The sequence below is a fragment of the Camelina sativa genome, chromosome 18 (assembly GCF_000633955.1).
Source record: "Camelina sativa cultivar DH55 chromosome 18, Cs, whole genome shotgun sequence".
NCBI lineage: Eukaryota > Viridiplantae > Streptophyta > Magnoliopsida > Brassicales > Brassicaceae > Camelina > Camelina sativa.
In genome coordinates this window covers 15,847,544-15,861,162 of record NC_025702.1, presented here as the reverse complement: position 1 = coordinate 15,861,162, position 13,619 = coordinate 15,847,544, and the positions used below count along the sequence as shown (strand labels likewise).

The window sequence follows — 13,619 nt, the reverse complement described above, 5'->3', positions numbered from 1 at the left end:
TGATCCTAGCTGTCTATTTATATCATCCAACGGCTCTCCCGGCTTTGTTTCTTCTACACTTTTCACATATACTACAGAGTACAGACATCAGTACAAGCAGCTCTAAAGCCATGCAATATTTTGATTACAACAATGGTATTGTGGTTCGTATAGATTACAAATAAGCATGTTACAAGCGGCTCAGTCATCAGTGAAATCAGGCTCGGGAGGCTTCTGCAGCTTGACCAAATCCCTAATCTTTGTGTTCCGGTTCCTGTGAATGGTGCGAAGTGCATTAGCCGCAAACTTACTGACAAGAAACGCAGCTCCGATGGAGTACGAAGAGCCGGTGGTTGATCTGGAAATGGCCTCGGCCTCTGCCTCGGCTGCTTCCATCTTCTTTCTCTTGCAGTATCGGCGCCAGGCAGCCTGGATGAAGCAAGCAGCCCAAGTCCTCCATTGGTGTGAGTAAAACCTGAATGTGTGCTGCACTTGCCTGCTGTGTAGGCGCCGGAACTGGCTAGCTACAAACTTCAGCTCCTCTGAGGTCAGCGCAAACGCCTCTACTTCTGTTAGAGCTTTCACGGTTCTCGTTGAAGACGGGAGATTTATACCTGATTTTGGATCCAATGCCCATGTCAGAAGCTCTTCACCGCAAAATTCTCCTTCTTTCAAGAGACTGCGGTTAAAGAAACCGCTCCTGCCTCCATCCGTTGTCACACTCTCGAGGCGACCACGTATTATGAATAGCATCTCGTCTACAGGGTCTCCTTCCCGCACTAGGTAGGTACTCTCTGTGAACAAGCATGGTTTCAGCCGCATACAGATCGCATCCAGCAGCTTGTCATCCATGCTCTCAAACAATGGAACCTAATATTATGGTGAAAACGCTATTATTACTAGGCATGTCCAAAAGAAACGGTATCATGAACCAAGCTAGGTTGTCGATGGTCAAGAGCTAGTTTCAGTTATGAGCAGACTGTTATTCAATGAGTCCTAAACCCTAATTGTCCAAAAGGTTGTGTGATCTTTATGAAAAGCTTGAACAAGGAACAGTGGGGGGATCTTACCCTGCGCACTAAAGCCAGACAAAGATGCCGCTTGATATCTCTCCGGAGATCCTTGGGGAGATTCTGAACGAGATACTCTTCATCTACACCACGTGTCTCCAACCATTTATACTGGTCATAGCGCCTCACACGCTCCCTAAGATCTTGTGGTAACATTCTGTGATGCATCCATTGTTCTGAATCACGCCTCTTTACTCTCATTTCTTCGAGCCGGATGGTAAGAGATTGGAGATATGTCTGTCCCAAGATTGTAAATTGTTGTTAGATAGTCCTTATATCCAGAGGAAACAAATTATGCATGATGCTTCCACTGAAAGAGCAATCAAGAAATTTCAATTGATCACGAAAGTAGCTGAGGTTGCTGGTTGCACCATAAATACTCACCTGCATGTTTCCGATGAGAAGAGCAAAGAGGATCAACCCAGAAATGGCGAGGGATATGGAAAATATAATCTCCATTGGGTATGTACTGGTTTCAAGCCCTTGTCCAAGTGTACTGGTGCAACCATGAAAAGTACTATATGAATATCTGAAACTCATAGACGCATAACCTTGAGTATACATGTGACAGAACAAAAGGAGTTGACATGGTTACCTCAAGTTCTGAAGTCCCCACCACAAACAGTAACAATATTTCACGATGAAGTCTTGAGACGAGACAATTCCAGACGATAAAGCCTGTGTATAAATCCCAAAGTCAAATGGAGGATTATTATCATCGAGGTCAGCTCGACAGTTGGATTGAAGAACAGGTTCCTTGGTTTTGTTCCAAACAGCATAGCCGTCCATGTTTTGATTGCCACAGTACAAGAAATCTGTGCTGCAATTCCCTGCATCATTACAGGCCTCCTGCCAGCAAGTGTCGTTACGTTCTAAGGCTAAAAGATACCAAAATGCTCCAACTATCTGCAAGATAGGAAACAGTGGCTCAATCAAAATAGCACTTACCAAGTCATTGAATAGTACATAAGCAAAAGAAACTCAATAAGCTAATACAATCAGAGATGCTCGTCATAATTTTTTTGACATAGGAGATCCCATGAAACATCAACTAAAGATAAAAGGAAAGGTTGCATAGAACATCACAATTCACATGTAAGCAGAGACAGCTTAACCAGAAAGATCCTTTACATGTCTTATGAGACTAACTATGTTCACAACAATGAAACAGAAATGAAACTATTTCCTGGTTTTGCACCTTTAGTGCCACTGTCACATAACTCATGGTATAATGGGCAAGTATTGAACAAAAAAGCAATGTAAATTATAAAGAGAGAAAGCTATACACTCACATGACTTGCAAGCATATATAAAAGCAGATAATAAGCGGCACCAGCCCAAGCAGTTTCAGCAAAGACACCTGCAGTCCTTTTCAATTCTGATGTCAAAGGTAAGACACGTAGGAAACGCGGTATATACTGAACCAAAACAATGAAAAGCAAGGCCTGCTTTGTAGCCAATACATCCGACCCATTTGAACTTTGCAAGAACCTCCAAACTACAATCTGCACATACACAAAAATGAATACTGTAAATCTAGAACTAGCAAGCTCTTAACAGAGATGTTTGATCACATAGTGAAAGGATCCTAAGCTTATATTCACCAACCTGAGGGGCAGGAAGTACTGAGAGAAAGTCAATAATAAACCAACGTTGTAAATATCTCTTTGCTATCTGTGCAGGATCAATCACAAGTTCACCTCGACCAAAGACCCGTGACGAGGGTGCAATATAAGCAGTCCTGAGCTGGAGAGCCATGTGAGCGAGATAAAACACATCGATAGAAGTCCTCAATGTACTAGCTGTGATAGCCAGTTTTCTGTCAATACCCAGGCACATGGACCCACCATCAATCACAGGGAGATAGAAGAAAAAAGGATCCACGAACACTGAAAGAATACATGCCGCAACAAATAATTTGTTGCAATACAAAAGGATTTTATCCTGAGGATCAAATATCTTCTTTTCAGATACTTTAAGGTCTTCTGGGAACACTGCTCGATAAACACCGAAACCAAGTGAACGGCCGATCGACTTAAGCCCTTTGGAACCCTTTTGGATACCTTTCTTGAAGGATCTTGATGTGTCATTGCTTCCATGGATAGGATGAAGTTGTCCACTGAAATTGGAAGCATAGTTCTGTTGGAAGGCTACAGATGATGATGGTAACCTTGAGTCCAAATCATCAACCCTATAAAGTATGAACAACGCAACTTTCAGATTATTATGCACCAACAAGCATTGCCAAAAGAAAAAACTGCAAGGGATTATAAAAATATCTATAGGAAATGTTCACTGGAGGAAGGCTTCAATGCAAATCGATATTTTGAATGTCAGATCTCTCTATTTAACCAAATGAATGCACTAACCTAACAAAATTGTCTCGTTTGCCTGCCATGATAGCTAATAAGGAACCAGAACTCAAGATTCTTCAACGAATAATAAGCCCACGATCACTTGCTCAAATCGATGAAGAAAGAAGACAGCTTTACAGAGACTCTAATCATTAAGCAAGCTGCATCATCCCAAAATAAGAACTCATAACCAAGTGAAGTTGTAAAATTAAAGGTATGTATGTTCTTTTGGCCATAAGTGGTGAAATTATGCTAAATGAAGGTATACTTACTCTGACCAGTATGATCCACAAGCGAAGCAACATCAACTCAACTGGATTTTTTTTTAAAAGGAAACAAATTGATGAAAGATGGTCACTGATACATAGTAACAAATTAAGAGAGGTAATCTTAAAACCAATCTTAAAAGGAGAAAATGAATCTCAGAACAAAATTAGAAACAGAACATAAGCGAATCGAAGTGAAGTTGCAGAAGCACGAGAAAGAGACAAAAAGACAGAGGCTTACATGACTAGCTAGACGATCCCAAGGGTCCCCGTTGATGAGGATAACGCTTTTACAATAAGAGGAACAAACAACTACGAGATAGAAAAAGTTGAAAGTGGGTATCAAAAGCGACCAGAGCAGACAAGTGGTATCGACTTTACCAAAAGCCAACCAAAAAAACGCAATGAAGAAGGAAACGAGTCAAATGACATTTTTTACCTGATGAATGATGATAATAGGATGTTGAGCTCTCTCTATTGGTCGAATACATAAAACTAGATTTGTAAGTTTGTAACCCATTATTTGTGTACAGTACATATTTAAATATTTAAGTAAATTTTGATTCATTATTTATAAATAATAATATAATTTTTATTTGATTACTCTATCCATTTTATAAATTGGTATATTAAATTTGCTTAGTTTCATATTCCAATTTAAAACCATAATCAAGACACCACTATTTTGATTTAGGTACAACATCTACCATTTGTTAATTATAAATTCGTTAAAATCCAACAAAATTTATATTGATCCGCAATCCGTATTACGAGTTGAAGTGATCATGAATGTTATTTAGTTTTTAAAGTTCTATATACAATATTGAATAAAATATGAAATTTTAGTTGTACATTTCTGTAAATAATATCTAAACTTACATGATGTCAAATAAATATTAGCCTATATATATATATTGACTAAAATAAATTAGATAATATTGATATTTTTAAATTTTAAAAGTGATTTTTTTGTACTATGAATAATACTTATGAGTAGGGGTTATTTTATCCCAATTTTTTATTAGATTTGTTTTGGATTGTTCGAATTTTAAGTTATTCAGTAAAAAAAAAAAAAAAATTAATAATGTAAGCTGGTACTGATATTAATTGATTTGGTTTGAAGTCACTTAATATCGAGTTTTTGTGCAGACAAATCATGTGGCACTAACTATAACAAAATTATAATCATGTGGCACTAATGGAACTATAGAAAAATAATCTGTTTTTAATATAAGCAATATATTTAAATAATTTGTTTTTATTATTTAAATAACCTATAATTTTCTGTTGGCTTGTGGGTAAAACGGTGGTGGAGTCTGCTGACCATGGAAGAAGTAATTCACTCTTAGTTAGGGGTTTAAAATCTTTTATTACATTTTTTTGGTAGTAAAAATCTCTTATTATATTACCATATATATTAATCCAATAATAAGAGACCCAAAAAAAAATTTAAGCTAGAAAGGGCATAAAAAAAACAATAGAAAGAGCATAAAAAAAAAATTTACGCTAGAAAGGGCACAAAAAAATATATAAACCAAAGAGACTAAAAAAAATCAATAAGTTTTTCCATAGGTCAAGGGGAATTTTTTTTAGTTTGGCCAGGGACATGTAATATGTTTAAGCCGACACTGCTCAAAACTCAAAGATTCAAGATTCAAGATATGACGATCGAGCTCCTCTTGCATCCTTGCATCCGTGCCAAGATTCTAGGGTTTCTCTCCACTGATGAAGCCATTCATACTTCTCAGATCTCTTCAGCATGGCGTGGTATCTGGAAAACTTCTCAAACCATGACCTTCAATCACATGGAATCACAAAGTCTGTTTCCCCACTGCCTTGGTAGCGAATTCAACATGAAAAGGTTCACCGATACATTGCTCGAGAAGCTTATGTCCAGGATGGTTGCTGGTGTACAGATGGGCGTTTCCAATTTAAAAAATCAGGCTGATGTTTTTGCAAACTACCCGTGGCGTTTAGATTATCTGTTCAACGTAACAAGTATAGACACTAGAGAGAAAAGTCGTAGCTGGGTGTTCCGGAGATCACCAACAAAAATTCAAATAACCCGCCACAAGAGACTCACCTTTTCTAATCATTAGATTAATTCAATCATTTTCGATTGGTAACATTGAAAGTAGATATTACATCTTTAACTAGATATAAGTAGATTTTACATGTTTAAGTGACAAGAAAGTAGATATGCTAAGAGATAATAGAAAATAGAAAATTATTTTCTTAAATATTGTTGATTAGGTGTGGATTTTGTACATGTATCTTAGGTGAGTCGATCTTGTAATGGCGGCCCTTAGATAGAAGTAGGTTTCCAGCTGAACTAATGAATTTTTGGTGAAAAACATAGATTAAATAATTATTGTAATGGCGGCCGCTTCATATATATAGACATATATTTATATTTATCATTTTAGTGCAAATATATATCTAATCTGTGTGTTTTACTATTTTCATCTTTTTTACGATTTTCTTAACATATTTTTCATTTTAGTAAATTTTTTTGGATATTCCAACAGTTCAAAAGTCTAATCATCAAAGTCATTTTTTTTTTGATGTTATCAGAGAAAAACTGTTAATTTCTCTAACTTAATTTTTCGCATTTATATGATTTTTGTCTATAACTATATGTAATTGACTTAAAAAATTGAATATTACTTACTAGTAAAACGAGGTCATTGAGGCTATTCCATTTAGAAGCAATTTTTACTGCTTCGAAGACCGCAGAACTTAAGGACACATAATTTGCATGTTTAGAGTTTTAGACTATAGAGTATAGTAAAACAATTTTAAAAAGTTTACAACTAAGTAAATTTACTTAAAAATATTAACTGTCAGCCGGGCGTAACCCGGATTATCCTCTAGTCCAACATAAAAAGATAGATCTGGCGTAAACCATCAAAAATTTTAAATGCCATTTATTGTTCAATTCAGTTAAAATGATGCTACTAGGATTCCACATAAAAAACGAAGCTGTTTTAATAAAGAAAAAAAGTCTGGAAAATTTCAAGCCTTTACAAGTTTTGAACTTATGAACTTTCCGTAACAATCTATCAATATCCTTCCACTTGAACCATATTAACTTTTGTTACAAGATTATAAATTAATCAACGAATAAGCCCAAGATCACTTGCTCAAATCGATGAAGAAAGAACACAGCTTACAGACTTTTAGACTCTTAAACTATTAAGTAGCTGCAAGTCATTACAATTTTTTTTGGTTACAAATTTGGAAAACATCATACTAAACTAAAACCATGTATAAAATAAGGCTGAATGAAAGATATACAAGCTCTTTTACATATTAAACGACCATCTCGGCTTCTTTCACACTTGAAGGAATTCCAACCTCTAGTCTCATTGTAGCTCTATACTGCTCAGGTACAACGGCACCAGCCTGAGCGCATATCTCCACAACAGCAGGTGCTTGCCCGTAGAAGCTTCGTAGCTCCCGCTGCAATGGCGGCCCATTCACATCAGGAACATGCCAAACATATCTTGGCGGTATCAAGTCGTCAAGCACTGCAGACTGCCAACCATGCTGGCCATTCCGCTGTTGGTGCTTGAATGCACCACAGTTCTGGGCCTTGTGTCCCGTTGGACCTACGTGAACCTCGGGACAGTAACCGCAGACCCTAACCCTGTACAATCTCATAAGCTTTTTGGCTCCTGCTCTCATTTCTTCCCAGGCCTGTAATGTTTCTTCGGCTAAGGAGACCATTTCTTCTTCACTAGAAGGTGGAGTGATCTCTGAGACAGGTAACTCAGTTAACAATGGCACTGGAGGAGGCTGAGGCTCGGGGTCAGGCAATTCAGTTTCATCTGCATCAACAAACTCGCTTTTGCCAATGCGGATAATTGGTTTTCTTCTCCTTTTTGTTGGGAATTCAGGGATTTCAACGCCGCCCTGAATGCAAAGCTCAACTACAGCAGGAACTCGGGGAATCGAGAACCTCTCGTCATGACGGATGCGCTTGCCAAGGCGGTCATAGAGGTGATAGGCCTCAAGTGGAACAATAACGTCTTCAATGACCGAGTTAGTCCATTCATGAAGACCTTTCCTTTGCGAAGCATTGGGACCTTTACACGACTTAAATGGATGCCCGTAAGGTCCAACATGGATCTCATTGCACCACCTACAAAGACCAATCAAACAACATGAAAAGGCCATACTCAATCTGACAGCAAATGAAACAAGAAGCAAAAAGAAGGAAGAGAATTTACCCACAAGCATTGACACGAACAACTTTCATGAGCCGGTGGAGATTGTTGATCAATCTGATTCTTGCATTGTATACTTTATAAGCAAGAGGCACAAGGCTCTTAACAACCATACCATTTTTAGGAGGAGGCAGAGGTCTCTTAGGTTTGTCTTTGTTGTTCTTGACTCTCTCCCTCGCAGCTCGTCTCAGGTCCACAATTGGCACTGGAAAGGGTTTCTTCTCTCTCCTTGCGTACTGCTTAGGTAAGTCTTCATTCTGAGGACGATCATTTCTCACAACCAATGGAAGAACTCGACACTCTTTACTAAGCACTACTCTAGAACTTAACTTAAGTCTGAACTCAATGATACTTCCCTGCACCAACATAACCGTACATAACAGTAAGTACTTGACACTCTCTACATGAAATTAGTGAACCTACAAAGATGTCATCAACAGGTAACTGTACACAACCGAAAGATTTCGTACATGAAGCTACAAAGTGTGGTCTTTATATTATAAGAAGCAGAGTAAAAACGAATTGGACGATAATGATTAGTAAACGAATCAGACCTGAAGAGAAGGAGAGAACCCAAGTCTAGAAAAAGGGTTAGGATTGAGAAATTGCCTCCGGGGCTCGCTTTGAATAGTAGCAAAAGGTGCACTTTTAGGTGAAACCCCAGAAAGTGTACCGGCTGGGAAATAAACAACGGGAACCAAAATCAAATCACAATCTGACCATAAAGGATTAATTTTGAGCATTGAGGGTCCAATCAAAAATACAATGACGAAGAAGACTTACAGGAAATAGCGTAGTACGTTATCGACATCGTCGACAACTGCTGGATTAAACCATTGGAAGGTTGGAAGATAAGGAAGAGATTGGTCTCTCTCTCAGTCTCGGAGACGAAGATGGCTTAATGTAAAAACGTGGACAAGCTTAATCTTTCAAAATAATGGGCCTTTAATGGACTGAAATTCGCATTCGGCCCACTTTGATTAAAATATGTTTCCAATTAAAGTTGTGTAACCGAACCGGGTTTAAGAATTAACCATTTCTAGTTTTTCTTTCCAATTTTGGGAGTATATAACCAAACAAAAATCAAATCAAACATTGTATTAAACATGCATGACTCAGTTTTACTATTAAAACATCATGACTTAGGGTACTTCATAAAAGAAGAAAAAAAAAAAAAACAAAACCAAAATACAAATAAACCGGAACATACAAACCGAATTGGCTAAGAAGAGGTAACAAGACTAAACCAAAAGGCCTAATGGGAGAAGAAGAAGAAGCAAACTCCATGCTCTGTTCAGGTTTCCCTTGTTTGTGATATGAGCGTTTAAAGGAGCACCCGCATCAACGTTGCTTCTGTTGTAATTTGGAGACAATACGACGTTCACAGGAGCAGGAGCAGGAGCATCAACAACGCTTCTGTTGTGGTTTGGAGACAAGACGACGACACGAAGCTTCTCTCCTCTTTGGCAATGTCCTTCTTCCCCACTTATGAAATAAAAAGGACCTGGCCTATTCAGCTCTATCTTCGTGTGACCATCTTTGTATCCTCTCATTGGCTCTGATCTGTCACACCTTTCGTAATCTTTTTCCTTCACTTGCAATACTGAATCATTCTCCGCATTGTATTTCCATACTATTTTGAAAGACAAAAGAGTTTTATGAGAAACAAAACATATAGCCACGTACCAAAAATTAAATCTCATTAAACTTACAAAGAGTATCTCCAATTTTGAATCTTGTTCTCTCTGACCATTGGTTTAGTGTTTCCTCTGTAGATTCAGGAACTTTCCAGCTCCAAGTGTTAGACTTGCCTCCCACCAGAATCTCTCTACCTTCAGACAACAAACTAAACAACAGAAGTAAACAACAACACATCATCACAAGTGAAGAAGACATTTGTGTCCTAAATTAGCTATACAACTAGTAATAGTATAACTTATGTTTTGGGTGATTAATCTCGATTGTTAGTATAATCATATGATGAGAATTAACAAAATTATATAAATAGAAGAAGCTCCTGGATCCAAACAAATCTCTTCCATGAATTAAAACGTGACCGACCATCATCAAAAACGAAGCTCGTAAAAAAAAAATTAAGCGTTACAGATAACAGAGCTGGTGTAAATTGTGACCAACCCTTTTCACTATTGCATCAGCTGATGGTCATCGCTGCATTAAACAGTCTACAATCGTCGATATAAATGCAAAAAGTTATTGCCTTAAGGAAATTTAAAAGTTTATTTTTTATATTTTCCCTAGGGTGAAGCAGAGTAAATGGAATGCATGTGACTCAAGGGAGATGGGAATTGAATAGTAATAATATGGATTTTAAATCTATAAGAAAAACTCAAGAGAAAAATAAAAACACAGCACGAGTTTCCATAAATCAAGGCAGAGTTTTTTTTCCCTGCAAAATACGTATATATTAGTGTAAATGTAACTAAATTAGCTTAAAGGCGAATCTTTTTTAAAAAAAAAAATTCTCTTCCACCATCTGACTTTTTGATGACTAAATAAATAATATTAAAAGTCTGAAACATATATTTCAACCTCCATTCTCATCGGTCTCTATTCAATGGACCCAGTTTTTAGAATAAAGAGAGATAAAACATAAGTAATATTTACAGACGACAATGGAACACAAGAAACAAAAGAGAGTGAGAGAGAGGTTTGTTTCTTCAAGATTTCTCCAACCAAAGCCATTTAATCAATTAAATAAAGGAGGTGAAAAAGGAAGGAAGGGGTTGCTTTTTAAAAAAAATTTCTTTTGACCCTCTCATTAAACATTACAAGACCACAATTTAAGTGCACAAGTCATTTCCCACACCTTACCCCTTTCCTGCTGCATAAGTCTGCCTTCCATCTTCATCACTGCTGTCTCAACCCAACACACACACTCACCTCCAAAAAAAAAAAAAAGCAAATTTGCCTTTTTTATTTTAATTTTTTTTTTCCACAACAACAACAGCAACAACATGATGTGTCCTTCTTTTCTGCTTCTTTGTCCTTCTCTGACTTCTCCTCAGATTGATATTAGACTACTACACGAAACCCAGAACCTTCCCCTCTCTCTCATCTCTCATCTCTCATCTCTCTCTTTTTCTTTCTTTCTTTCTTTCTTCTGTTTCCTTTTTCTTGCTCTTCATCCGTCTCCTTCTTTGATTCTGTGATCATACTCATCTTGTGATGAATCGAACTCACGGTCCCTCGAATCCTCCTAATCTTTTTGAGGATCCGAAGGTCAGGCTTAGGCATCACAGTCTTATGCAAGACTATCAAGAATTGCATATGGTACGACCTCTCTGTCTCTCTCTCTCTCTACCTCTTTTTTTCTTTAGTTTAGTTTTGGATCAAGTTTCAGTTTTTGGGTCTGGTCTAGTTGTCTCTCTGGATCTGAGAATGTAATTCATTTGCTCAAGGTTTTACTTTTTTCACCTTGATCTGGTCTCACACATGCTCTAAAAATCCTGAAAAAAGAGTGAGAGAGAGAGAGAGACTATAAAAACTTTAATTGCTTCCTTAAAAACATAAAAGCTTGTTACTTTTTTTTAATCTGTAGTTATGCAAATCTCTCTATTAGTCTTAAACTGAATGCCTTATTGTTCGTATATGGTTTATGGTTCCTTTGATTCTGTGTTAGCTTTTCATTAACGTGAGTTGTTGCTTGCTATTTGTTGGATTACTACACTATAGGAAACCGAAGCTATGAGAAAAAGGTTACAGACAATACGAGAAAAAAAGGCAACATTAAAGGCCGAAGTTCGGTAAACATACTTACAATCCTTGACAGTATAATATATATCATTTAGTCTTTGATGTGTGTTTTATATTGTTCGTTTAACCTTCTTTTACCAGATTTCTACGACGGAGATACAGACATTTGAGACAAGACCAGCCACAAGAAATCAAGAAAGTGAGAGGAAGATCAAATGGTGGGAAAAATATCCGAGTAGAAGTGTCTTCTAACAAGAGAAGTGAAGTGGAAACTAAGCATGTTTCGCTTCCTGACTTAAACCACTCGGGAAGGGATCACGATGAAACCAAAACCAGTCTTCAAAGAAAAGTTCCATTATTTGATCTTAACCAGATCTCCGTAAGCACATCTTTCAAATGTGGTCAAATAAACCAAAACATGTCTTGCAAACCCGTTTGACCAACTCTTATAAATTGATTTAATAGGGAGAAGAAGAGGAAGAAACAGAGGCAGTGAACAATAATCAAGAGAAGACGAGAGTGGAAGAAAGCAGTCCATGTATGAGAGTGAGTACTTCTAGCATTGAGATGCAGCAACAGCAACAGAAGCTATCGTCTTGCAGGAATGGTGGAAACGGTTCAAATAAGAGGAAGATCACATGGCAAGATTCTGTTGCAGCTCTCAGAGTCTAAACAGATAAAAGAACCTTTTGTTCTTCTTCAAGTATCTTGTAACATACATCAATTTTTAGCTTATCTGGTCCGCCTTGAAAACACATCCAATTGTGACTTTGAAAACATGAAAGAAAAAAAAAACATTATCCCTTCTCCATTCTTGAGGTGTCTTATGACAAAAGTGACATTTGTATAATAGACATGTGTCAGTAAACGAAATCTATGGAAGCGATCCAAAAGTCAAGGAACAAAATCAACGGTCAGAGATATTGACACGTGTCTAAAGAGACACGTTTCGTGTGAAGTCATTACCGAACACATAAATAAAGAACTGATCTTTTTGAGTTTAAGTCTGAGACGGAAGCAAGAAAGAAACTTTAATGGAGGAAGACAGGTCTGAATCTGATTGGGGCGGATTGGCTCCAGATATACTTATGAACATCATCTCAAGGCTCACAGTTCAGGAGCTATGGACGGGACCTATGTTCGTTCGAAAATCGTGGCTAACCGTTTGCAGAGATTCGTATCTCTGGTCTATCTTCGATCTGGAGCCATGGTTCGAGTCATATCCCCAGTCGGCTCACTTGTGGTCCCCTGATTTCGAGCGGAAGGTAGACTTAATGCTCCGATCAGTCGTTGATTGGAGCGACGGTGGTCTCACCGAGATCCGCGTACGCCATTGCAGCGACTACGCTCTCTCTTACGCTACCGATAGGTATTTAAAAATATATTTCTAATCAAGATGATGGATCGAGTTTGTGATTTACTCTGTTTTGGTATTTTTCTAAAGGGTTCGAGTTTGAATTTGGACATTATCAATAGATGTCCAAATCTACAGGTTCTTGCCATTAGAAGCAGTCCTAACGTGACAGACGCATCTATGACGAAGATAGCGTTTCGGTGCAGGAGTCTTAAGGAGATAGATATCAGTTACTGTCACGAGATATCTCACGACACTCTTGTGATGATTGGTAGAAACTGTCCTAACCTGAGGATCCTGAAACGCAATCTTATGGATTGGTCAGATTCTTCTAGACGCAGTGGCTTTGTTCCTACAGAGTACGTAGACGCTTGTCCTCAAGACGGAGACACAGAAGCTGATGCGATTGGAAAACACATGATCTATCTAGAGCGGTTAGAGATTCAGTTCTCTAGATTATCTGTCAAGGGTCTTGCTTCGATATGCGAGGGTTGTCCCAAGCTAGAGTACTTGGACTTGTCTGGGTGTGTGCATTTGTCAAGCCGTGACATTGCAAACAATGTGTCACGAATTAAGCGGCTTAAGGAGGTGAAGAAGCCAGATGTGTATGTCCCAAGGTCAGGGGATGTGGCTCAGACAGAGAGGTATGGACA

General features: G+C 37.9%; 5 protein-coding genes across 11 annotated transcripts in view; 2 read left to right on the top strand and 3 right to left on the bottom strand.

The window, feature by feature from the left end:
* Nucleotides 84–4,089, bottom strand: LOC104761882 (probable cyclic nucleotide-gated ion channel 5). Of its 2 annotated transcripts, none has more exons than XM_010485049.2 (9): nucleotides 3,911–4,089; nucleotides 3,676–3,760; nucleotides 3,419–3,564; nucleotides 2,658–3,240; nucleotides 2,342–2,554; nucleotides 1,645–1,955; nucleotides 1,434–1,545; nucleotides 1,050–1,286; nucleotides 84–849 (listed from the first exon to the last, which is right to left on the bottom strand). In XM_010485049.2, exons 3-9 carry the CDS (start codon nucleotides 3,445–3,447, stop codon nucleotides 181–183), a joined length of 2,154 nt encoding a protein of 717 aa, XP_010483351.1. In that variant the 5' UTR covers nucleotides 3,448–3,564; nucleotides 3,676–3,760; nucleotides 3,911–4,089; the 3' UTR covers nucleotides 84–180. The 2 variants fall into 2 exon arrangements, with proteins under 2 accessions (XP_010483351.1, XP_010483350.1); XM_010485048.2 differs by having other exon boundaries at nucleotides 3,676–3,716.
* LOC104761881 (APO protein 2, chloroplastic) lies at nucleotides 6,794–8,793 on the bottom strand. The gene is made up of 4 exons (XM_010485047.2): nucleotides 8,682–8,793; nucleotides 8,453–8,574; nucleotides 7,902–8,254; nucleotides 6,794–7,813 (listed from the first exon to the last, which is right to left on the bottom strand). The coding sequence occupies exons 1-4, from the start codon at nucleotides 8,707–8,709 to the stop codon at nucleotides 6,982–6,984; spliced, it is 1,335 nt and encodes a 444-aa protein (XP_010483349.1). The 5' UTR covers nucleotides 8,710–8,793; the 3' UTR covers nucleotides 6,794–6,981.
* On the bottom strand, nucleotides 8,974–9,888 carry LOC104761880 (early nodulin-like protein 1). Its single transcript, XM_010485046.2, has 2 exons — nucleotides 9,611–9,888; nucleotides 8,974–9,531 (listed from the first exon to the last, which is right to left on the bottom strand). Exons 1-2 carry the CDS (start codon nucleotides 9,792–9,794, stop codon nucleotides 9,140–9,142), a joined length of 576 nt encoding a protein of 191 aa, XP_010483348.1. The 5' UTR covers nucleotides 9,795–9,888; the 3' UTR covers nucleotides 8,974–9,139.
* LOC104761879 lies at nucleotides 10,851–12,423 on the top strand. Its single transcript, XM_010485045.1, has 4 exons — nucleotides 10,851–11,189; nucleotides 11,592–11,662; nucleotides 11,754–11,991; nucleotides 12,078–12,423. Exons 1-4 carry the CDS (start codon nucleotides 11,085–11,087, stop codon nucleotides 12,282–12,284), a joined length of 621 nt encoding a protein of 206 aa, XP_010483347.1. The 5' UTR covers nucleotides 10,851–11,084; the 3' UTR covers nucleotides 12,285–12,423.
* The window catches only part of LOC104761877 (F-box protein SKIP1-like), an 8,268-nt gene continuing 7,244 nt past the window's right edge, over nucleotides 12,596–13,619 (top strand). For 4 of the 6 annotated variants that reach the window (XM_010485043.2, XM_010485040.2, XM_010485038.2 and 1 more), the window contains exons 1-2: nucleotides 12,596–12,981; nucleotides 13,089–13,313. In XM_010485043.2, the coding sequence (XP_010483345.1) occupies nucleotides 12,647–12,981; nucleotides 13,089–13,313 (560 nt within the window). In that variant the 5' untranslated portion in view covers nucleotides 12,596–12,646. Of the gene's footprint in view, nucleotides 12,982–13,088; nucleotides 13,611–13,619 lie in introns of all 6 variants that reach the window. The other 2 variants (XM_019240195.1, XM_010485039.2) reach the window with 1 other exon arrangement.

What these genes read in the sequence shown, in the direction of transcription:
- LOC104761879 (XM_010485045.1), top strand. Translation starts at nt 11,085, where the DNA reads ATGAATCGAACTCACGGTCCCTCGAATCCTCCTAATCTTTTTGAGGAT. An exon ending in ACTATCAAGAATTGCATATG is followed by an intron (nt 11,190 to 11,591) that starts GTACGACCTCTC and finishes ACTACACTATAG; the next exon opens with GAAACCGAAGCTATGAGAAA. An exon ending in TTGATCTTAACCAGATCTCC is followed by an intron (nt 11,992 to 12,077) that starts GTAAGCACATCT and finishes TTGATTTAATAG; the next exon opens with GGAGAAGAAGAGGAAGAAAC.
- LOC104761882 (XM_010485049.2), bottom strand. Translation starts at nt 3,447, where the DNA reads ATGGCAGGCAAACGAGACAATTTTGTTAG. An exon ending in CAGTACTTCCTGCCCCTCAG is followed by an intron (nt 2,555 to 2,657) that starts GTTGGTGAATAT and finishes GTGTATGTGCAG; the next exon opens with ATTGTAGTTTGGAGGTTCTT. An exon ending in TATATATGCTTGCAAGTCAT is followed by an intron (nt 1,956 to 2,341) that starts GTGAGTGTATAG and finishes CCTATCTTGCAG; the next exon opens with ATAGTTGGAGCATTTTGGTA.
- LOC104761880 (XM_010485046.2), bottom strand. Translation starts at nt 9,794, where the DNA reads ATGTCTTCTTCACTTGTGATGATGTGTTGTTGTTTACTTCTGTTGTTT. An exon ending in CAAAATTGGAGATACTCTTT is followed by an intron (nt 9,532 to 9,610) that starts GTAAGTTTAATG and finishes CTTTCAAAATAG; the next exon opens with TATGGAAATACAATGCGGAG.
- LOC104761881 (XM_010485047.2), bottom strand. Translation starts at nt 8,709, where the DNA reads ATGTCGATAACGTACTACGCTATTTCCT. An exon ending in AACGTACTACGCTATTTCCT is followed by an intron (nt 8,575 to 8,681) that starts GTAAGTCTTCTT and finishes TTTATTTCCCAG; the next exon opens with CCGGTACACTTTCTGGGGTT. An exon ending in GGTTCTCTCCTTCTCTTCAG is followed by an intron (nt 8,255 to 8,452) that starts GTCTGATTCGTT and finishes ATGTTGGTGCAG; the next exon opens with GGAAGTATCATTGAGTTCAG.